We start from the raw sequence: 22657 nt of genomic DNA, 5'->3' as shown, positions 1-22657 counted from the left end.
AGCAGACAGTGGAGACACCATAGAGAGAGTTGTGAGTGGCAAAGGTGAGCATGGGCTGGGAATGGGATGTGGGGTACAAACCCTGCCGGCTGGGACAGGAGCTCTCACAGACTTCCTGTGTTCTGCCATGAGTTTGTGCATTACAGTATTAACTGGGTAGATGTGCTTGATGTTTTTCTTCTTTATGTTTTTAATGCTAGAAGCTAAATATTTCTAGCATCCATTCATTTTACTGTCAAACATCATCCATTAACTGCAATAGTTTTGTGGAATACAGTTTAAAAAACACTGTTCAGATAACCTGAAACTGATCTCACCACGTCATTAGAGGGCCATGAATACACAGCGGGCTCCGCAGACTCACTTTCCTGGGTTACAGACTCACGCACTCCGGGCTGTTTACCTTAGGCAGCAGCCACAAGAAAGCCCTAAGGCATCATCTGTTGCAGGATGCCATGGACCACACTGCTACGATACCACAGTAACCTCTCAGTGAGCATGCCCAGAGAAACTTCTTGTGGGTCTCAATGCCTCAAAAGATAGGGTGGGAGTCTCCTGGACCACCAGGGTGCTTTGCTTTACGTGCTCTGACTCCTTTCAAAGCCATGATCTTGCTGGTTTGGCATTAGTATCTGAGCTTAGGTCTTGAGTGTATGGTTTACCTCAGCAAATACACTTGTTAGCTCTCTATACGTTCACTTTCCTTTCAGCCTCAACAAAGCAGCCAGTTTCCCCCTTCAGTCTGAATTACCCCTTAACTATGTACATTTGCAGGCCTTCAACTCCGAACTCCTCAGCTTCCCAAGGCTGAGGTCACAGGCATGTGACACTATGCCCATTCCCTTTCTCTCCCCAATCCCCCATGCCATACCTAACCAGCCAAATCTGCGATTTTATAATAATAATAATAATAATAACAACAATAACAACAACAACAACAATAATAATAATAATAATAATAATAATAATAAATTCATCTTAGTAGGGTGTGGTGACTTTTAATCTCAGCATTCTGGAGACAGAGGCGGGTCTTCACGAGTTTGAGGGCAGCCTGGTCTATATAGCAAGCTCCAGGGCAGCCAGAGCTATATAGTGAGACTCTGTCTCAAAAAAGAAAATCATTTTATTGTGATGAACTCACAAACAAAACACCACTCAGCCACCCACACAAATACACACTTACCCTGCCCCAAATTCTATACATCTCAACAAACAGAATGATAATACGAAAGCTTCGCTTAGGGTTTTTGTTGTTGTTGTTGTTTTTATTTTTGTTTGTTTGTTTGTTTTTTGAGACAGGGTTTCTCTGTGTAGCCCTGGCTGTCCTGGATCTCACTCTGTAGAGCAGGTTGGCCTCAAACTCAGAAATCCACCTGCCTCTGCCTCCCGAGTGCTGAGATTAAAGGTGTGCACCACCACCGCCTGGCTTCTTTTAGGGTTTTACACTTTAACAGCCAGGCCTGCTTTCTATATACTTATCCACCACAAAAAAAGAAAAAAACTTATGACACGGTTGAAACTAGAAAAATAGTTAGCCTTATGTTCTTTTTCAAGACTCACGTCCTTTCCTTCATTCGGACTCTCCTTATTATCTGGTGTAATCCTTCCTAGGTCTTCTAAATGTTTTACTACACCCACACGTACAGCTGTTGGCATGCATACATGTCTACATTACAGGCCATTTTCTTTTCTTTCAGAATTTGGGTGAGCTTGCTTAATATTATACCTTCTAACTCTCTCTCATTCCCGGAAATTTCATGCTCTCATGTTACTTTATAGCCGAATTAATGTTCCATTTCATTTTTGTATCTGGGCCACATCTTTATCATCTATCTGTTGATGGACATCTAGGTTGGTTTCATTTCCTCGTAAATAGAGCAGCAATAAACATGGGTGTGTGAACATCTCTCTGGCAGGGCATGGGGTTCTCCAGGTGGAAGCCAGCAGCGAAACAGCTGACTCATGTAGTTCTATTTTTAGTCTTTTAGGGAATTTCCAAACTGACTCCATACTCATGTATTGATTCATACCCCTATTAGCAGGAAATAGGGGCTCCTGTCTCCACACTAGTGGTCAGATTTGTTGATGTGAGCCATTCTAAGTGGGGTGAGGTGCTATCTCAAAGTAGTTTTAATTTGCTTTCCCCTGATGACTAGTGATGCCGAGCACATTTTAAAAATAGTTACTGCTGTTTGTGTTTCTTCTTTTGTAAATTATTTGTAATTTACAAGTGAATTTACTTTGTAAATGAATTACATTTCACTCTCCCTGCCCAGTCAGTATGTTTTCAAGTTCGTATTTACTTATGTTTACTTGTGTGCAGGTGTGTGCATGTCATGGGGCACAAGTAGAGGCCAGAGAACAACTCTCAGAAGTCAGTTCTTTTCTGCTATTTGGGGGGATGTGGGAATTGAACTCAGGTCATCAGGCCCATGTCCCTGCCCAATGAACCATCCTGCCGGCCCCCTTTTAATATTTAAAAGTCTTGTTTCTTTATATGACTTTTCCCCCCCTTTTTTGTTTTTTGTTTTTGTTTTCTCCAGAGCTGAGGACCGAACCCAGGGCCTTGCGCTTGCTAGGCAAGTGCTCTACCACTGAGCTAAATCCCCAACCCCCTTTTTTGGTTTTTTGAGACAGCGTTCCTCTGTGTAGCCCTGGCTGTCCTGAAACTCACTCTATAGTGACTTTGAACTCAGAGATCCACCTGCTGGGATTAAAAGTATCTTTCTCCACTGCCTGGCTTATTATATGGGTTTTCAATAGGTAATAGGTATTGCAAACCCTTTATTCAACAAGAGAGTGTAATCATATCCTATTTGGAGAGGAGATGAGGCTGTATCCCCCCATCTTTGACACCTTGAGTTCTCTGCTGGCCTTAGGAAAACAAGGCCTCCTGTACGGAACACACAGAACGCTCCTGCCTTTTCCTGGCCCGAGCAGAAAGCTTCACACCCCCACTCATGCTCCTCTTCCTGCTCGGTGCTTCTGTGTCAAGCTACAGTGGGACTTTGGGAGTGAGGGAAGCCCCTGAGCGACGATTTCTGGCTCATACTGTGCTCCACGGGGACAGCTCACCTCTCCACCTGCTTTGGCTGATGTCACCCGTATTCTATTCTGAACACTTCTTCCTGAAAACATTTTTACATCCGTCTACACACCCAACGCTCAGCTGCTGGGTGGGAGCTCTCTGCTCCTGGCTGTCACCCAGTCATGGCATAGGTCCATCTGTCATCCTGCTTATGCACTCCAGCTGGTGGCTTGAGCTATTTTCATTTAGCATCAAAAGTGTCCTAACTCCATGACGGCACGGCATTTCTGTAATCAGAAGGACCTAAGCTGGTGTTCAGTGGGTAAAGACATTTGCTGCCACCAAGCCTGATGACCTGAGTTGAAGCCCCAAGACCCACATGGTGGAAAGAGACTCCATCAAGTTGTCCTCTGACCTCCACATGTATGCATTCACAACAAACAAAGGAACAAATATGTACATGTAAAATATCTTTTAAAGGGTGTGTCCATCATTTGTCAAAGACTGAGTATTCCTGTGTGCCTGGTGTTGCTCTTAGGACTCTTAGGGAAAACCTCGCCAGCAAAGGCCCTCCCAGTTCCTCATCACACATACCCCAAAGGGACTCTGTCCCCCAGAGCATTAGGGACAGAAAACATGTGGCAAGAATTTGCATATATGGCCTCACTGGGTTTCTGTTGCTGCTAAGGGAAAAAGCAAAATCAAGCTTAAAGTTCAGGGTGGAGTTTTAATAACTCCTTTGTAGGACACTAAGTCAAGAGTGACCCTTAGACACATTTGATGCCCTATGGTCATCTCAGTAGACCCTTGAACCCTACTTACAACATGCTAAGCCCTATCCTAGATACAATTTTCACTCCGAAGGCACTTGTCATCTGAAGAGATGAAGACTGGCTCAGTGACCGAGAGCATTTACTGCTAGGCCAGGAGGCAGGAGTTTAGCTCCCAACCACCCATGACTCCTACTTTGGAGGATAGGACCCTCTTCCAGACTCCTATGGTACTTGCACACATGTAGCACATACACAGACATGCAAACACACAAAATTAAAATAACATTTCACCAGGTGTGATGGTACATGCTTTTAATCCCAGCACTGAGTGGGTAGAGGCAGGTAGATCTCTGTTCAAGACCAGCCAGGACTACATAGTGAGACCCTGTTTTAAAAAAACAAACCAACCCCCTCACCCCCAAAAACCTTTAAAAATGCTAGTCTCAATCTGGTCAGAAGAGGGGGAAAGGTTGCTAGAATTGATGTCTGTCTGGTGGAGGGAAGCTAAGAAACCCAGGAAGGACACATCTTTTAATTGTTAATGTCTGTGCTCCCACACCAGTGGCCAGAAGATGTCAGGGCTAACCCATCTGACAGAGCTAGGGTCCACAGCACTCCAGAATCCATTCCAGAGGCCAGTGACCACTGCTTGAGATAGGGCCTCACTAGTCAGGGTCATCCTGGGCTGTTTCTTAGTCATTACCGGGTAAACACAGGTTGGTGGCACCTGCGTCACTTAAAGCACACAAACTGAAAATGATAACCTGAAAAGGATCATGGTGACATATGCCTGGAATCTTTGGGAAGCCGAGACAGGAAGATCATGAGCTCGGGGGCGGAGCTACCTATATGCTGAGTTCCAGGTGAGCTCAGGCCACAAAATGAGTCCATTTCTTATCTCTCTCCTCAAGTCTTCTCAAATCTGGCCAAATCTCAGTGTAAACAGAGGAGTGAGAAATGTGTATTTTTTTTTTCTAAATGGCTGTAATTCAAGCTCTACATTGCCAAGTTTTTATATGGTATACATACATGCCTCTTACTGTCTCACACAGACATCACTATACTGTCTTTGCTGTGCTTTCAAAGCTACATATACAATTGAAGTAGGTTGTCCCAATGTAACCTCTGACGGAGGTTGTCTAAGAGATAGTTAGGACATTGCTGACTTGGAAGGAGAAAGGAGTGGCCCCAGCCAGTCAGGGGCAAGGGTGGCAGGCAGGGCCCAGCTCCTCTGCATACCCACGGTCCTGCTCACTCTGGGTCTGAATAAAGTTGACTTTAAGGCAAACTTTTTGGATCACACTCATTGAGCGTGGTCTTTGTCTTAAATGGAGAGAATGTGTTCGGCTTCTTCTAAAAGACTGGCAGAATGAGGCTAGAGAGATTGCTCAGAGGTTAAGAACACTGGCTGCACTTCCAGAGGTCCTGAGTTCAATTCCCGGCAACCACATGCTGGCTCACAATCATCTGTAATGGGATCTGGCGCCCTCTTCTGGCCTTCAGGCACACATGCAGAGCACTCATACATAAAATATAAATAAATAAACTTAAAAAAAAAAAAAAAAAAGGCTGGCAGAATGAGATTTCTACTCTCCAAAACACCAAGAAATCTTTAGAATGTTAACCCATCAAACCAACAACAACCCAGATAAATACAAGAGCAAGTCCCTATGGGTGACAGAGCACAGCTTTAGACACAGCTTCCTGTCATTCTCAGGGTAGCTAATGAAGTATCACCACACTCATTTCAAAGAAGAGGAAACAGGCTCAGAGAAATGAAGTGCCTACTTAATGTGAAACCTAACTGGTGAGGCGGAGTGTGGCTCTGACCTGGTGTCCTGGTATCCTGGGCATCAGTGAGTACACTCACTACTGAGCCACAGTGGGCCCCTGAAAGACCCAGCTCTGTACCTGTTATTTTCACCTTTAGTGATTAGCAGGTAACAGACAGAGCTTTGAGGATACAAACAATTTTTCTAAATTCTTCTGACTGGAAGGGAGGAGAAGGGGCCCTTGTGATAGCTTCCATTCTCTTTCCTTTTGAATAGAACTGGCGGGACCAGCATGCACCAGGAGATACGTGCAGGGAGATATTGTATTCATCCCTGCTGCGAGCCAAACAGCAAGAACCCGAGACCCCGTTACCCTCAATTTAGAAGTGTCACACCCAGCGCAGAGACCACCAGCGTGGCAGGCACTGCACCTGCCTATCTCAGGAAGGCATCTGGGGCTGCTGGGGCCCCGTGGCTACCTCGGCAAGAGTGATCCATCTTGTTGAACTGAAAGTAGCCGGACTTGCACTGACACAGGGCGACGCCATCCAGGTCGGTGCAGACGGAGGTCTCTTTGTCGCACTCCGGGCTCTTCCGCTTGCACAAGCTGCCCGCTAGGATGCGAAAACAAGACAGTGAAACCAAACCAAACGTCTTCTCCACACTTTAACAATGCACGAACTTGTCATTTCGAGAGGCCAAGAGTCTCTGTGGGGCCGTATTCCTCTCAGAGGCTCCGCATGGCCTCTACCACGTTTCCTGGGCACCGCCGGTAAATAAATATTCATAAGCATTCCCTATGCAGAAACCAAAGTAGAGAAGTGGAGGGCACTGCCCAGCCTACAAACGCAGTCTTGGTGTGGTGTATTCTGAACCTCCACGTTAAAGGATTGGGTGTAGGAGCAGGTAGGGGTGCTGGAACAAACCCAGAAAATGTGACCATGTTCTTAGGGAAGTTGAAAGCTTGGACCAAAACCAACCAGTTCTGGCCAGACCAGTCTCAAGTGGAAGCATGTCTGGGCTCTGTGTGTCCTCAGGGGCCCAGGACCACTCCTTGTGTTAGGGCAGTTTGCTTTGCCCCAATGCCTTTTTCAGGTTTATCACAGGGCCAGGTTTGAATGGTAATCCAATTCCCGGGGGCTTGCAGGAAGCTGTTTGTCTGGCTGTCTTTCCACTACAGTGGGGATTTCTTGAGGTTCATTCAGCACAGAGACCAGCCAGTGAGCATGTGCTGGGGCGGGGGTGGGGGCAGGTGTCCTACCCATCAGGCACCACACCATCACCGGAAGAAACAGAAACAGGCAAGGGAGGAGGCCAGCTTTAAGGCCACTTCCATGTTCATTTGTGGGCTTTATTCACTTCATGGACCATGAAGAATCAGTTTGTTAGTATCAAAAAGTATCCACTGCTGGGCACCTAGTCCTTTATGAGGTTTTAAACAGCAAACACAATGAAGGATACAATTTACCACCCGAGGTAAGCAAAGGGGCTCATGCAAATGGGTACAGAGAAAGAGCAGAATTATGAAACCAACTCAATAGTGACTAATAACTTATCCACACATGTACAAGGTAAACAAGACAGATGTGTGCTGTTGCTGTTGGGGGTGAACAGCAAGTTCAACATGGGAAGCCAACTTCAATTAGACGGGCAGTATGTGCATTGTACAATCAAGAGGGGGCGTCAATTTTGTAGGCATAGTCTCCCCTCCTCTCTCTCAAAGAAAAGGCCGCAAGCTCTTCAGAAGGCTCCTGTTGTTAACACTGCAGAATTAACCCTTGTCTGGGCAAGTTCTGGTGATGGGAGCTGATGCCAGCGCTTGACAGCCTGCGTGGAACTCCCAGCATCCACCCCTTTTGAGAGTCCTGAGAACTGAGGCTGGGAGACTGCCTGGTCCCAGCGGGGTGAGTTAGGGTACAGCTTCAATTCTCCATGCCTGAACTTCCTGTCTTTATCAGTGGAAGCTGACGTGTTAAATCTGGGTTCCTTTGTTTATTGTAAAAAGTTTGTATTTAAGGGGAAACTTTTAAACGGAAAAAAAAAAAAATCTCTCCAGGCAAACTGCAAAGCCGGCACCAGGGAAGACCTCAGTCTCCACCACCTCTCCTCCGACTTCTTTGAAGGCTCTGCCAGTCAGCTAGACAGCAGAGCAGCACCTCCAGGACAAAGCGTTGTCCGGGCCATCCTAGTCTGGGAACTGCCCGGTCTGATTAGGTATTTTCTGGAAGTCAACGTTAAGTTTTCCTTCCATCCCCTCCACTGATCTGGACTGCTAGCAAAAATATTCCTTGCCAGGCCAAAGCGACCATTTCCTGCCCAGCATCAGATTCCTGTTGGAACAAGGAGGGCAGGTCCTGGCTCTGTAATGAGGAGCTGTTCTCCTCAGCCTTCTCAAAGGACATTTTCATAAAGCCACCCAACAGGTCCTTGCAGAGCCTTACTTAAATCGATCCCTGGTTATGTGAATCTTCAGTGTTCACAATTCCCATGGTCTTTCCCGGGCATGGCATCCATCAAAACAGACAATGGGCGCTCACATGAGTCTAAGGCTAAGGCATTCCACTGGGGATTTCCACAGTCTCTGAACCTCGGGAGACATGAGAACTAAAGAACTTTGAGGAAGGAGGAAGGTGGACATTCAGTGGACTGAAGAGAGAAAACCATGCTTGCCAGTGCCAATGTCCAGAGCAGCCTCGCCGCCCAGATGCCGAAATCCAGGTGTGTAGCACCTGCTGTCTAGTCTACCTCTCTAGTTCCTCAAAAATTACCAAGAGACAGGGCTGGATCCCTTGACCAAACCTAGAAAAGGTCTGGAGGAAAACCAGGGATGTGAGCCCCATGTTGGCTAATGTGCCTGGCTGTCTTTATGCTCAAGAGATTGGGAAGGAGCAGTGGGGACGGTCTCAAGGTGACCACACGGGGGCAGTCCAAACAAGGCAGCGGAGTGAGCAGGCACAGCCAGGAACAGGCTCTTGCAAAGCCTCATAATCCAGCCACTTGGCCTGCAAAGCACAGATGCATGTGCTGGCACAAGAAAAGCATCCTGGTTCAACACTGATCACACAAAGTGCAGTCCAGAAACGGTTAGCAAACCGAAGGGGACCTACCTCACTGGGAGGAAAAAAAAAATGGTACCCTTGAGTCCTTGGCAAGAGAAACAAAAACCTAAAATCTGAGGGCCTCAAAGTTTCCAGCCCACCATAACAGGGCATGAACTTTGAAACAAAACACTCCGACTCTACTACGTTTAGTCCATTTTCCCCGATTACTAAGCAGCCAACCCCCAAGAGCTTATCTGACAATGAAAGGTTAAGTGCCAGCTCCCAAGCTCTACAGTACATTTGCTCATGCAAAGAAAGGCCCTGGACCAGCAGTTACAAAATCCTGACCTACTGGGAATATCCTAGACCAACCACCGGATATGGCACCAAAACCCGATACCTTCAATTTATGTCTAACATCTGGATGCCAGATGGGGAGACTTAGCCTAGGCTCTCCTTGCTTTGCCAGCCCTCAGCCAATGGCACAAGAAACTAACCAGAGTCCCCTTTGATCACTTGCAATGTGCCAACAGGGACGAGCTCTCTTTGCCTAGAGGCATTTGTGATTCCAGGCAGTTTTCCTCTCCCAGATGGAAACCCATCCCACGAGATGCAAGGGTGCCTCCAAGATTTGTCTCTGATCACCTTCTTCGTTGGCCTTACCCTGAGACAGGGCAAGAGCTCCGACTAAACAGACAAAAACCAGGGAAGGGAGAGCCTCATGGCAGCACTCCTGGGAGCATCCTGCTGTGCATTCTCCCGATCTATGTTTTTATGACAGGAAACAAACAAAAGACAGGCAACACCACACGTGGGTCTCTGTTTTTGTTTTGTTTTTCTTAGTAATCACCATAGGAAGTTTGCTGGATCACTGACAAGTCGACCCACTCTGTACGTCACTTTCTGTCTCCCAAGGAAACAGGAGCAATATCTTTTGGTTCCATCGGTTCCTGCAGCATCTTCTCACTCCAGCACTGTACAGAAGAGACAGAAGGAGCTGGATGCCAAGCACTAGATGCCTAAAGGCCATGCGCAGACAGAACTGTGGGCATCTGAGTGCCGTGAAGGCCTGTGCTTCAGACATTCTAAAGGTAGGCTCTGCAAAGGAGCTTTCCTGAGCCTGAGCGCTGAACACCTCCCATTTCTCTCCGGTCTACGTGAGTCCTAGAGGAACCCCTCCTTACCTCTAAAGATCCGCCTCTGAGACCCCAAGAGCTGGCAAACTTCAGCAGAGGACCTGCAGGAGTTGACATATTTCTGGATCCCGTCAGCCAGGTCAAACAGTGTCACATTGGAGGCCAGGGTAAAAGTGGACTGTAGTGAGATCATCACTGTACTGGGCTCTCTGTAGGCAAAGTTAGTAAAACCTTAACTGACCAAAAGTGACATGCGGGTCCCAGCCAGTTTGCAAAATAAATGTTACTGCCATTTTCTGGCTAAAGAATATGAGAGCATGAAGGTCCAGTGACGTTCCCTTGGGTTACCCAATGGATTAGTCATAAAACAAAGACTGGCTTTATTTTGATCACCCATGTGGTAACACCCCCACCCACCCCACCCCCGCCACCGCCATTCCATAGCCCGGTTCACAAGCAATAGAAATTCTGTTTCTTACCTAGACACAGCAACTGTAGATCGGATATAACCAGGCAACGTTGAAAAACACAAGTTTAACTGAAATAAAGAACAGGGCTGTCAGACAAACATCCCTGAACCAAGAAGCAATTGCCTATTTTCCGAATAAAATAGGTTTCTAGCCATCAATTATCAGCAGGCAGCTTTACCCAAAGCAGTGTGTGTGGCCTTGTGTTCCCTTCCTGAGTATCTTTCTGTTGTTCCCCGAGAACAGAGGGAACAGGGCAGATAGTGGGGAAGCTCGGCAGGAAATGGTGTTCAGAACAGCACCCCCAGAAACAAAACATCTTCAAAGGAGAGGACCCCTTCTAAGATCCAGGGTTTCAAAAAACCAGGCAACTGTTTATTTGGACTCTTCATAGTGAACAAGCTTGCTCAAAAGGCTCAGCTCCTCTCGGCTCCCCAGGTCTGATGGCCCCACAGGCTGCTCATAATCTACAATGAGTTGACCTAACACAAAGACAGGTTTTCCTCAGAAAGGCTCTCTGTGGGAAATTACATGATGTGGGTCAAGAGCACTTTTGTTGAGAACAAATGAAGAGCTGTGTGTTTGCCTTGTGCCCCAGAGAGAGAGAGAGCAGAGAGACTCGCGGCCACAGAAAGCATTGTGCCTGCCTCCTTAGCAGCCCTCCACAGCCAAGCTGGAAATCCTTTTTATGGAGCAGAGAGTCTCGATATCTCATCCCAGGCAGACCCACCTGTCTTCTAAGGCAGCGTTCAGAGCCGTCTGACTTGGGAAGATGGGGTCAAGCATGGAGTGTTATCGAATGGGTTGCAGATCTGTGAGTCATTACCTTCTAGTCTAAGAGCAACGGTTTATTATTGGTGCCTTATTAACCTTTTATCCAGGTACGAACAGGATGCCATCTTGGGAAAGCCCATGCTAGAGGCTTCCCCGATGGCTGCTTAACTCTTCATGTTAGTTGGGGTCAGGTGTGCCATGGTTCAGTGTGTGATATGGTGATATTGGGCCAAACAAACAAAGAAGAAATACTTAGCTTGGTACAGTGTTACATGAAGGAGTGCTCTTTTGCACAGGGCTCTAACCCCTGCACTATGTTAGAAGAAAATATCTACCTGAAGAATAAGCATCAGTGAGTCTACTTTTGGCTAGAGAGGTCATGCCTCTGTCCTTGCAAGACCGTTTCTAAGCCTCCTTGATAATAATGATTTCATGGAGCTGGGACTCCTGGGCCGGGCCAGAGTATATGGCATAGTCCCTATCACTTAGCCATCTGATCGCACTAATAGTGTGAACAATAGAAGGAACTCTGGGTCATACGGCATCGGCTCAGCCTCTAGAGAGTCTAGGACTGAAGTCAGCCACATGGGCAGCCAACCACGGCTATAGGGCAAAGTCCAAATAAATGCCCCGGACACCAAGGCTCAGGTGAGCATTGTGGCGGGCAGTACCCTGAATAGTCACACACTGTTGGCAAGAGGTACCAACAATGTCAATAACACCCCAGGGCCAGAGCAACTAGAAGCTTTGCATTTGGGACCCCCAGACTCTGCCCCGGGCATATCTTCCCTTAGCTAAGTTTAACTGAAAACCTTCAGTGCAGTGAACCATATATATGAAGATACTGGCCTCCAATAAGTTCTGTGGGTCCTAAAAACTATTGAAATTTAGAGTGCACTGAGAAACCCCCAAACTTGCAGTTAGTGTGAGCAACACAGGTGACCTAGGGGACTGCTTTCAGCTCGGCTTCCCCTTAGTGTGGACTCAGACAACGCCACCAACTTTCAGAGCCTCCCTCTGAAAATGTGTCACCTACCCTCTTACAGGACTGAGCATCCGGCCAGCATAGTCCCTGTCACAGATTAAATGCTCCGTAGACACAGAAATGGAATTAAAATACAAATACAACCCACAGTTCTAAAAGAACATCTAATTCCTGGCTAATATATGAACTCCAACGTAATGTAATAGCAAATCCAATTTCATTTCATTTCATCTCTGATTTAGTACAATGGCAGACTTCGGTTCTCAAAACACCAAATCTTCGGCTTGGGCATTGTCTGAGTTCCGTTTTGATTTCTTTTCTCCAGTTTTTTTGTTTGTTTGTTTGTTTGTTTGTTTTTTGTTTTTTGTTGTTTTTTTTTTTTCAGATAGAAAGGCAAAGAAGAAAGGAGCAGCATCTAAGGCCCCTAGACAATGTACATTGTGAGCTCACAAGCCCGGCTAATCAGAATTAGTATAGGCCGCTGGCGTCCTTCGAGGAGAAAGAGTAGCCTTTCTGAGCTCTCAAAACACAGGTGGTCATATCGGTGTCAACAGCAGATGGGGCACGGGGGTCTTCTGGGTCCTTCCTCTTCACCCGAAGCCCACACTGGTGCAGGGCCTCGCCATGCTGTCTATGTGTTTGCACATGAAAAAGAACCAGCCTAGCAGATAGGAACCGCGCATGAAGATGTATCTAGAGCAGCATTGTTCCTGGACTCCGAGGATCCCAACACCTTTTCTTCGGTTTCCAGGACACTTTTTGCCTCACCTTGAACTTTCCCTTCTAAGTACAAAAAGCAAGTCTGGGGGGACATAGATGAGCCTGAGTAGTGTCCGATTCTGAGTGAAATCTGGCCTAGAAAACAAAGGACGAGCCTTTCAGGAGACTTACCGTTTGAGCGATCTCGTTCTCCACCTCGCGAGTGTCGGAATGGTTGCCCACAGTAGTATTGAGAAAAGTCTTCTTTAATTTAAACTCAGTCACGAAGGTTCTAACTGAAAAGGAAAAGGTTGCCTGTTAAGCCATACAACAGAGAGACCAACGCAAGGCTATGTATGCGTAAACCTCTGGGATGACCAGCTTTATTCCCCTACAGGACAATCTGTGAGTCTTCTTGAGGGCGAGGACCACACCCTCCTCTTCTAGAAGGTAACCAAGGGCTGACAAAGGAACAGAGCAAACTCGTAGTAGGTGTAGACTCCAAGGTGCTAAAGATTCCACCATTATCAGCCACACAATGAAAACAACCCTCATTAGAAACATGGCTGGGTCCAGAAATGGGGAAAGGATCCCCATTTTTAAAGCCCCTTTCACTCATAAAATAAAATTCTAGTTAACACCAATTTTTGTGCTGATTGGCCCTAAGGCGAATGGGACTTGAAAATGGGCAGACAACCAAAAATTAGTACAGCCTGTTTTTTTGTTTTTTTGTTTTTTGTTTTTTGTTTTTTTTTTTTAGAGCTGGCTCTTATCTTTCATTATATTAAATTCATATATCTTCCCCTCTGGACGGAAAAAAAATTACCCGAAACATGGCGGCGGCCTAAGAGGCCTTTCTAGCATGGAAACCTTGCAAGCTGAATTAAGAGGAAGAGCAGCCAATGAGCCAGGGAAAGCATCTAACATCTTAGAGTTAACTGTCTAAGGCCCCTAGTCCTTATTTAACATCCTTTCGCTTGCTCTACAGTTCAGTGAAGCCAGCTGCTTAGGCCTCTTTCTGAACAGCACGCAGCCCTTTGAAAACACTCTTGGCCAAGCGAAGGCATTTCAGCACGCTCTAATTTGCATGTTCCTGGGATGTGTACAAACAATGAAGCCAAACAGCTTGAAAAGGGGAAGATGGCTGTTAGCACAGTTGAAGTGCATTCCTCCCATCTGTGCCTCCTGTGGGACACTCTGCACACAAGCTTCCAGGACAGTCACCTGACCCGGTCATCTTCACAAAGTCTCTCTCACACGCCCAAGATCAGATCCAGACTCTCCATATTGAAATGTACACAGGGAAAGGGTTAGGAACAAAGAAGTTTTCTGAATGTGCCTTCTGTTTTTAGCCCGAGAAATACAGCCTACCTTCTCCCAAACCCTGTCCTCTTTCCTAGAAGGGCTTTGCTGAGGCATTTATTTATTTAGGTTTTTTTTTGAGACAGGGTTTCTCCGTGGAGGCCTTGGCTGTCCTGGAACTCACTCTGTGTAGACAGGCTAGTCTCAAACTCACAGAGATCTGCCTGCTTCTGCCTTCCAAGTGCTGGGATTAAAGGTGTGAGCCTCCACCGCCCGGCTGCTGAAGGCATTTATACCTCTGTGGAGATGACGCTATGCTTGGCTTTAAGTTACTGGTTATTGTAAAAACAGTGACTTTCAGCCTATGCTTAGCCTGGGTAACTCCATTTTACAAGATGCGTTTGACTCTCCCTCCTGCCCAGAACCACCCACAGGGCACAGACTGATAAATATCTTGCAAGAATATATCAAATTAAATTGGGTTTCTGTATGCGTATACAGCTTACTAAAACTTCTTGGAAAGCAAGGCCCTAAAGCTTATGAAACATGCCAAGGAAGGTTGCAACACTCTTTTCTGCACCCCATGAAGAGGTGAAACTTGACATGCTATGGCATTGCCCCCAGCAACCTGACATTGACCACCCAGAATGAACGGGGATGGCCTGATTCTCTATAGGGCTTCAGCTCGGCTCGGTCTCCACTGTTGACATGGTATTCCCTGTCCCTTTGTCCGTCCGGACCCAGTCCTGCATAGGGCCTCATGCCTATGACCTACACGGGCCTGGGTTTCACCTCCACAGTTATGCTCCCTGAGAGCTCGTCTGTCCCAGTTCAAGCCTGCAGCCCCGCAGCGGCCCAATGTGCTCCTCAGCATCTCTCCAACTGGATTCCTGATGCTCAACACCTGAAGCTCTCTTTTCATCGGCCTCAGCTGTCTGCCACCTTAACCCTTTCATGGCCATTCTGTAACCTACACACACACACACACACACACACACACACACACACACACACACACTGTGATGTGTAACACCATTAATCTCAGAGTTAATATTAGTAATTCAATCTGGAATAGAAGGACCTATGCTTGCCAACGGCCAGCTATCAAGGGAAATCAGAATAACTTGGCAAATTATAGCAAATGAAATTGAAGTGGCCTGTGAATTCATTGTTCCTCAATAAATTCTGACATTGTGGAAAGACACAGATGTGTCCGTGTTTCTAATATAGTTGGCGTATTCAAGACACTTTCCACGGCTGCGGTTACATCATCTAGCTTTAAGACAGGCATTGGGAAAAAATTACTACATTTATTTACTTTGTGTGTGTGCATGTGCGTGCGTGTGCCAAAGTACCCGTGTGAAAGTCAGAGAACAGCGTGCATGAACTGGCTCTCTCTTGCTCCCATGTGAATCCCAGGAATCGAATTCAAGTGGGCAAACCTGGCAGCAGGTGCCTTTACCTGTTGAACCCTCTCACTGGCCCAAGACAGATTTGTATCTCAATTTAACTGCCGATTTCACTAGTAACCTATGGCAACTACTCTGCATCGAGAGCAGCCGGCTTTCAGAGCATCCAGTCTGGTGGGTGCTGCCTCCCAGCTGGACCGCTCTTTACCACGCTCAGAGCTTGCTCAAACAGATCATTTCATTCGACATCCCCGAAACCTTGAGTGAACACTGGAGCAGACTGCAATCTGATTTTACAGATGAGGAAATCGGAGGTTCTGGCTATGGGTTGCAGGTGGTGGCTGAGAGCCTGAAGCTGGGCTCTTGAAACCTGCCAGGTGTACTTTCCACAGGGCTTCAGAACACAAACGAAAATTAAAATACCCCCATCTTCTTCATCTTTTGACTGCACACTTTCCCCTGGTTCCCTATGGGGTGTGGCTACATGAAACAGGTTGCCCAAATGCATATAGATATTACAATAAGAACAACTCTTGACTTCAACTCGTCTCTATCTGTAGATTTTTCTTTCTAAAATAAAACTCAATTCTTGGATTTCAAACAATGTTCAAAATTTTCATTTTAGGAAAGTGCCAGCCTTAAGAGGCCCCTTCTGCCTCTGGGTAATAGGAACTCATGCAGAAGACACAGGCATCCATCCTCTCAAGAACATTGACTGAGCACTCATGCATGAGGGAGGCGTCGTCATACCGGGCAGCCAAAGCTGATTCAAAGGCAGACCATTTTACCTGCTAGCTTCTTTCCTCAGCTTTGAAACTGTATTTCTCATTCTAATTTCTCCAGCAAGCAAGGTATTAAGTTCAGCAACCTAACAAGGGTCATGCCCTGTGTGCAAGAACGCTCTTACAGTGAACCCACTCTTGTATAACAGAAAGAACTGCAGCCTGAGAACCGGGACTCATCCCTGGTGACCCAAGCATGGCTGCCGCGCCTCTCTTGAGAACCTGTGTAACATCATTAATCTCAGAGTTAATATTAGTAATTCAATCTGGAATAGAAGGACCTATGGGCTTGTTGATGTGTTTTTTAACCTGTAAGATGAAGAATGAGTTTAAAGCCAATGAGCTTCATGGACCTGCCAAATGAGGAGCCAAATATGGCCAATATGGTGGACCGATTCCAGCAGCAGCTGTGTCAAAATGTATGTCTGTGGCTAACAACTTGAGGACCACTTTTGAAAACAAGAAGAATGTGTGCATACAGAAGGCAATCAGAATTTTACTCTCTGCTCATGGTTGAGCAAGTAATGTTATGCACACATGAGCCTATTTTGCAGGCATTAAGATATTTGTGCTTTTTATGAACCTGCATATACTTATGGATGCATCTAGAATTTAATATGTAAAAATTGAATGTACATCCACAAACTCTGAAGAAAAGTATTAGAATAACAGGCACTGTGCTTCACTTCCTTCTATATTTCTGTATTTTATATCATGGAAAAAAAAACATTGGCTTTGATTAGGAAGAAAAACAGCCACTAAGTGCCAAGACAGACTAAACTCTCTTACCCAGACTGCATATTCCTTTCTCCAACTGATACCCGACTGGGCATCTGCAGCTGAAGGATCCCTGAGTGTTGTTGCAGGTGGCTAGGGGTGGGCAGGGGCTGGAGAGGCACTCATTCACATCTGCGGAGGACAAACAAGGAGAGCAGGTTGATGGGTGGCAGGCAGAGAGTTACAATCCAGCGTGTACTGAGAACCAAGTGTCACTCTGTGGCATGGGGCGAAAGAAGAGCAGGAAACCTCCCTGTCCTCTGGGGGACGACTACGGGTCAGGGCAGAGGCAGCCATATGGAGAATTAACTAGAAGACGAGACAGGGTTTGGATGCACAGAGCTGGACATAGATCTAGTTTATTGTTTGTTGTTGGTTTTTTTGTTTTGTCTTTTTGTTGTTTTGAGACAGAGTCTCATTCTTTCATGCCTGACTGGCCCAGAACTCACCATGTAGACCAAGGTGGCCTTGAACTCACAGAGGTCCCACTATTTCTGGCTCCTGAGTGCTGGGATTAAAGACACACGCAGCAGAAATAGTAGGCTTTGATGCAGGGGAGAATTAAAGACTGTATTAAATACTATTTGAATATAAATAAGACTAATTGGACTTCAACAAGCAGATTTTTGGGAGTAGGCTAGGGTTCCAAGCTGAGGGGCCAGCAGAGTAAATGCCCAGGGCAGGGGAGGGGAGGTGTTTTCAGGGAGCTGCAGATGGTCCGGTGTTGCAGGGGTATAGAGAAGCTTCAGAATAGAACCAGGTCAAAAGTTTGTTTATATCATGGTGTGGTCCTTCATACTATCATATACAACACACAAGCATGCTAACACTCAAGCAAGGAGGATATTAAACTAAAAATCTTACCCATGTACACTCTAGAAGAAAAAGGCTCCTTTAAAAATTATTGTTTATATATATATATATAAACACATGAGCATAGGTGCCCCCAGAGGCCAGAGGTATCTAATTCCTTTGGAGCTAAAATTACACACAGTTTTGAACTGCGTGATGTGGGTGATAGGACCCAAACTTCGGTCCTCAGCCAGCACAGTACATGCTGCCAACCCTGGAAAAAGGATCTTATTGAATAGCCCGACAACCCAAGGTAACATCCTAATAAATGTCCCTGTCTCTCTTACCCACACTGCAGTTGTCCCCTTGCCAGGCAGGTGGGCACACACATCGATACCCATGACCGGTGAGGTCCACGACACATTCGCCATTGTGAAGACAGGGGTTCACAGTACAGCTGTTGACTGAGCACATCGTAGGAATAACAGACATGTCAGAGCGGCCCCAGTAAACATCTCGTTCTCACAGCTAATGTTTGTGTCTTGCCTATGTTTGTTTGCTTGCCCTGGAAAATCACACCACTAAAATAGAACAGAGTCCCAAGAGGTTCGAAGACAGAGGTGATGAAGTTGGGCACTGATACCAGTGTGTGTTCATGTTAAGTGTTGGATAATTAGGTCCCCAAATTCAAAGAAGCACATCCAATGAGTCCTGCAAGCCAGTCAGTTCAGGACTAATAATTATATGGCCTTTGTAATACTAGACTAGTGAATGTCAACTTAAAACACATTTTAAGGTGGAAAGAATCCCTGGTCAATTTATCCTGCCTGCTCCAGGATTCACTCTGTGTGTGTACACAAACGCATACATACACACAGCTTACTTTTTCTCTTGGATTTTGTCAAAACTATAGAAACCTTTTTCTGGAAATCTTGAAACATATATACTTGTAGTTGCTATACTTTTTGTTGTTTGTTTTATTTTGAGATGGTCTCACAATAGCCCGGGCTGGCCTCAAATTAATTATATAGCTCAGACTGGCATTGAACCCCTGGTCCACCTAACTCAGTACTTTGCAAGTGCTGGGATTATTATACACATTCACCACCATGTTCAGCTTCCAAATGTCTTGAAATTTAACCTGGCCTCCTCCACAGACTATAAGCCATCTAGAAAACTGTCAGGTAAACTGCCATGCCTTCTCTTTTTTCTTTAATGTCTGAGGCGGGGTCTCATGGAGTTCGTGCTGGTCTCAAACTCCTGGGTAGACTGGGATGACAGTGAACTTCGGATCCTCCTGTCTCCGCCTTCCAAGTGCTAGGATCACAGGTGTCCCATCGGCCCTTCCTCTCCATTTACAAAACCAGGCCCCATCTGAAGTCATGGGGTCCTTTGTGGTTAAACTCTACTGACGCCTTGGCCTCTTAATCACTCCCTGCCCCATGATGCCCACACTCTGTTTTCCTCTCTGTAATTAGAAGGGTCGTGGTCCAGCTGTGAAATGCCTGGTCCATAAGGGGTTTTGAAACACTCTTAGAAAAGCCCGAAACCTACAAAATGGCGTCATCATTTGCAGGGAGGAAATCCTTGGGGAACAAAGGAAAGAGAACAGAAGTCGGACCTTCAAAGAGTCAGCTGAAACCAATGGGCTGCTCTAGACAGGCCAGTCCTATTCCCCATGGCTATAGTTGCAATTTATTCTGAAATTATGTGTGTGGGGGGGTGGGCAGGAGCATGTGGGTGCACTGCTCCTGGAGGCCAGGGGAAGGCGTTGCATCCCCTGGCATTGGAATTATACAAGTGGTTATGAATTGCTTGGTGTGGGTACTGGGAATAAGAACACCGTGGTGTGGGTACTGGGAATAAGAACACCGTGGTGTGGGAACTGGGAATAAGAACACTGTGCCCTCTATAAACAGACACTGAGTCATTTCTCCAGCCCCACACTTTGTCACCCAGCATCGCCTATGTGAGCAGAGCATCTATATGATTAAATGCTGTGCCCATTACATAATCCTATAGTTTCCAGTGACTCTACTGCAGACACCCACCCATAGGAACTATAACAACTAAACCTTTGCCTTAAGGGAGTCTGGTGGACATGGCATTGAACGTATTGGCCGGTGGAAAGGAAGATCTTTTTTCTGGAGAAGTGATTCATCTTTTTACTTCTTGGACACACTCAGATGGCTGAGAAGGGGCCACGGTTGACTAGCAGAGGGGATGGCTTCTGACCCTGCACCCCCAGGTCCATCTAACTGACTCGCTGAAACTGTACCACTACCTGAGCTCGCTGCTGTAGCTGCCACACAGTGTTTCCTCCTTCCTCTCTTACTTAAGATGGCGTCCGTCTTGCCATCTTCACCAGCGGCTCTCCCTCAGTGAGTCTGGGCCAACTACAAGTGCCCTGCGAACGCTACTTCCTGCTGTATCCTGCTTCTACCCCTCTTTGCCCTGGGTTAGCTTTCTTTTCCTTATAGCGACACCTTCAACACCGCTGTGCAGATAACCTTATGTACAAGGTAAAGAAACTCTGGTCAAGCAGCCACGGGGAAGAGGTTTGCTGAACATCCTTTTGTTTACATGTTCTCTGGCAAAGAACTCTGGGCTTCCCTGGATGGAGAGAAGCCTTTGACCCTGAAAGACCCTGAGCTGACTGACTTGGAAGCTCCGGACTGTCTCTGAAGAGCAGGCATTCAACTCAGCCCTACCTCCAATGGACCACCTAAAGCTTCTTTTTTGGGGGGAGGGGTGCTGGGGACTGTGCACACGCTAGGCAAGTACTTTACCCCCATTCCACATCCTAGTCCCGCTAACACTGCATCTTCAATTTCTCCACTGTCCAAACCCACAGCGATGCCTGGCTCTGATCTCAGATGAGTTAAAGACATGCTTGAAAAGCTTGGACAATAACAGAGCATGAAAGGCTGCAGTTATAGCCTCTATGCATGTCACACAGGGCCAAAGTGTCCTCTCTCCTCTTTCTTCAGAAAGAATCATGTAACTTGGAAGGATATTAGGATATTAGGCCCACACTACCCATACTTCATGCTTTGTATTTCAGTAAGTCATTCTCGGTCATAAAACAGACATTGTTTCTAACACTAGCCATGTCTACATGTTCACACAGACCCCCAGCCCTTTGCAGCTCTAGTGCCGGTCAGGGCCTAATGGTCAATATGTGTGTTTGTAAGAATCATTTACCTGGGGCTGGAGGTGATAGCGCTGTTGGTGACTGTGAGGTTCTCTGAGCAGCGAAGGCGGTATATTCGGAAGTCAACATTTCAGATGTAGAAACATCTGTAGCTTGAAGTGAAGATGTTCTGAGAAAATGTGAAACCGGGCTGGCCTCTTCCACCTGGCTGAGGTTTGTGGTCACTTCTGCTGATGTGGGAGTAGTGGTCAGAGGGACAGAGAGAGTGGTAGGATCCATATGCACCCGGTTCCCTTCTGTGGTGACGGCCTGTTCTGTTGAGGTTTGCTGCACTAGAATTTCAGGATTGGTTGGCAGGTGCTGTTCCTCAGGGGTAGTGTGCACAATTACAGCACCTGGGGTCAAAGCTTCCGTGCTTGACAGGGTGCTGGGATTGGTCACAGGAGAGGGGTGAGTAGTCTGGGAAATGGGAGATGTCAAAGCTGGAGACATCTGGGCTAAGCTGGTGCTTGTGGCTATAAGGGCTGGCTCTGTGGAGAACCCCATTAAGGCTGGGGACCAAGGGGTCCCTGGAGGAAGGCTCATCGTTACTGGTTTGGTAGAGTCTGTGGGCAGAGACACCAGGCTTGGTGACTTTGCTTCCGTGATGGTTTTCTCTTGCTGTGGGGCGCTCTGGTTCTTGGGGTCTGCTGTTTGGTTACTGGGGGACACCACTACAGGGGATACCACTGTTGACATCTGGACTGAAGTTACTCGTGGCTCCCTTGCCCTGTGTGGGGCCAGGGGAGAAGATGACTGTGGGGCGGTCGTTTGTGAGACAGAGTGTGGGGCAAAGGTTGACACCATCAAGGAGATGGGCAAAGGTGACGGTGAGGGTGTTGAAGGTGTGGCTGGCTCAGAGGTAGACTTCAGCTGCTGTGGGGGAGACCCGGTTGAGGGTAAGGTTGATGGGAACTGGTGGGGTTGTAACACTGAGGGGAGAGGAGAAGGGGCCGCCTCAGATGGGTCCTCAACAGATTGAGTGCTGGCATCGAGAACCAAGGTGTTCGGCATATTAACGGTGGACGTATAGGATGGAAGGTTGGATGTATGCAGACCCAGTGACTCGGTGGAAGACTGGGCAGGTTCGCCATCATAGGAGAGCCCGTTACTTCTTTTAGTCGGAGACTGAGAAGAAGAAAAGTCTACGTGTGGAGGGTCTGAGATCTTAATATAAGAGGTCGAGCTCTCACTAGAATCTGAGGAGGAAGAGTTTTCTGTAATGGACAGTAATGTCCGTTCTCCTTTGGTGAAAGTAGACGAAACATAGGCGTGGTCTGTGTGGTCACCGGAAGTCCTTTGTTCCGTGTCTGAGCCGGGCTCTTGACTGTCGTTAAGTCCAGTGACTACAAAGAGAAAAGACAAAGTTGGTCAAGTAGACAAGATGTCTTTGAGGCAAGCGCTGGAAAAGGTTCTTCGCGTCTTATCCACGAACTTAAGTGACACCCACTGTCTCTGAGAGGTGATTCCTCTTGGGACACACTCTCAGTGAGGACGATGCTGGAAGCTAAAATAGCCAGGGTCGGTCGGCTCAGCGCAGATCCCTCCCGTGAGGGCCAGCGCTAGTGACATACATGGAAATAAAGGAGAAGTGCAGAGCCTAAAAATAGGGAATATTTCCAAAGCCCTTCTTCACGTCATTTTTTAAATAAAAGCAAATTGCCATGGAAAGGCGCCCAAGATCCCAAATGCATATTGCCATTATCAAATGGAAAAAGGAAAACGCT

The 22657-nt window shown here is 46.8% G+C and overlaps 1 protein-coding gene across 1 annotated transcript in view; it reads right to left on the bottom strand.

The window, feature by feature from the left end:
- Heg1 (heart development protein with EGF like domains 1) overlaps positions 1-22657 on the bottom strand; it is a 76506-nt gene that overhangs the window by 18217 nt on the left and 35632 nt on the right. The window contains exons 7-13 of the mRNA XM_036203648.1: positions 20942-22276; positions 18085-18201; positions 16958-17077; positions 12868-12971; positions 10230-10288; positions 9799-9959; positions 6053-6187 (exon numbers count right to left, since the gene is read on the bottom strand). Coding sequence (XP_036059541.1) covers positions 6053-6187; positions 9799-9959; positions 10230-10288; positions 12868-12971; positions 16958-17077; positions 18085-18201; positions 20942-22276 — 2031 coding nt within the window. The remainder of the gene's footprint in view (positions 1-6052; positions 6188-9798; positions 9960-10229; positions 10289-12867; positions 12972-16957; positions 17078-18084; positions 18202-20941; positions 22277-22657) is intronic.

The sequence above is a fragment of the Onychomys torridus genome, chromosome 12 (assembly GCF_903995425.1).
Source record: "Onychomys torridus chromosome 12, mOncTor1.1, whole genome shotgun sequence".
Taxonomy (NCBI): Eukaryota; Metazoa; Chordata; class Mammalia; order Rodentia; family Cricetidae; genus Onychomys; species Onychomys torridus.
The sequence above is the reverse complement of the archived record's forward strand: the minus strand, read 5'-3'. Positions and strand labels throughout refer to the sequence as shown.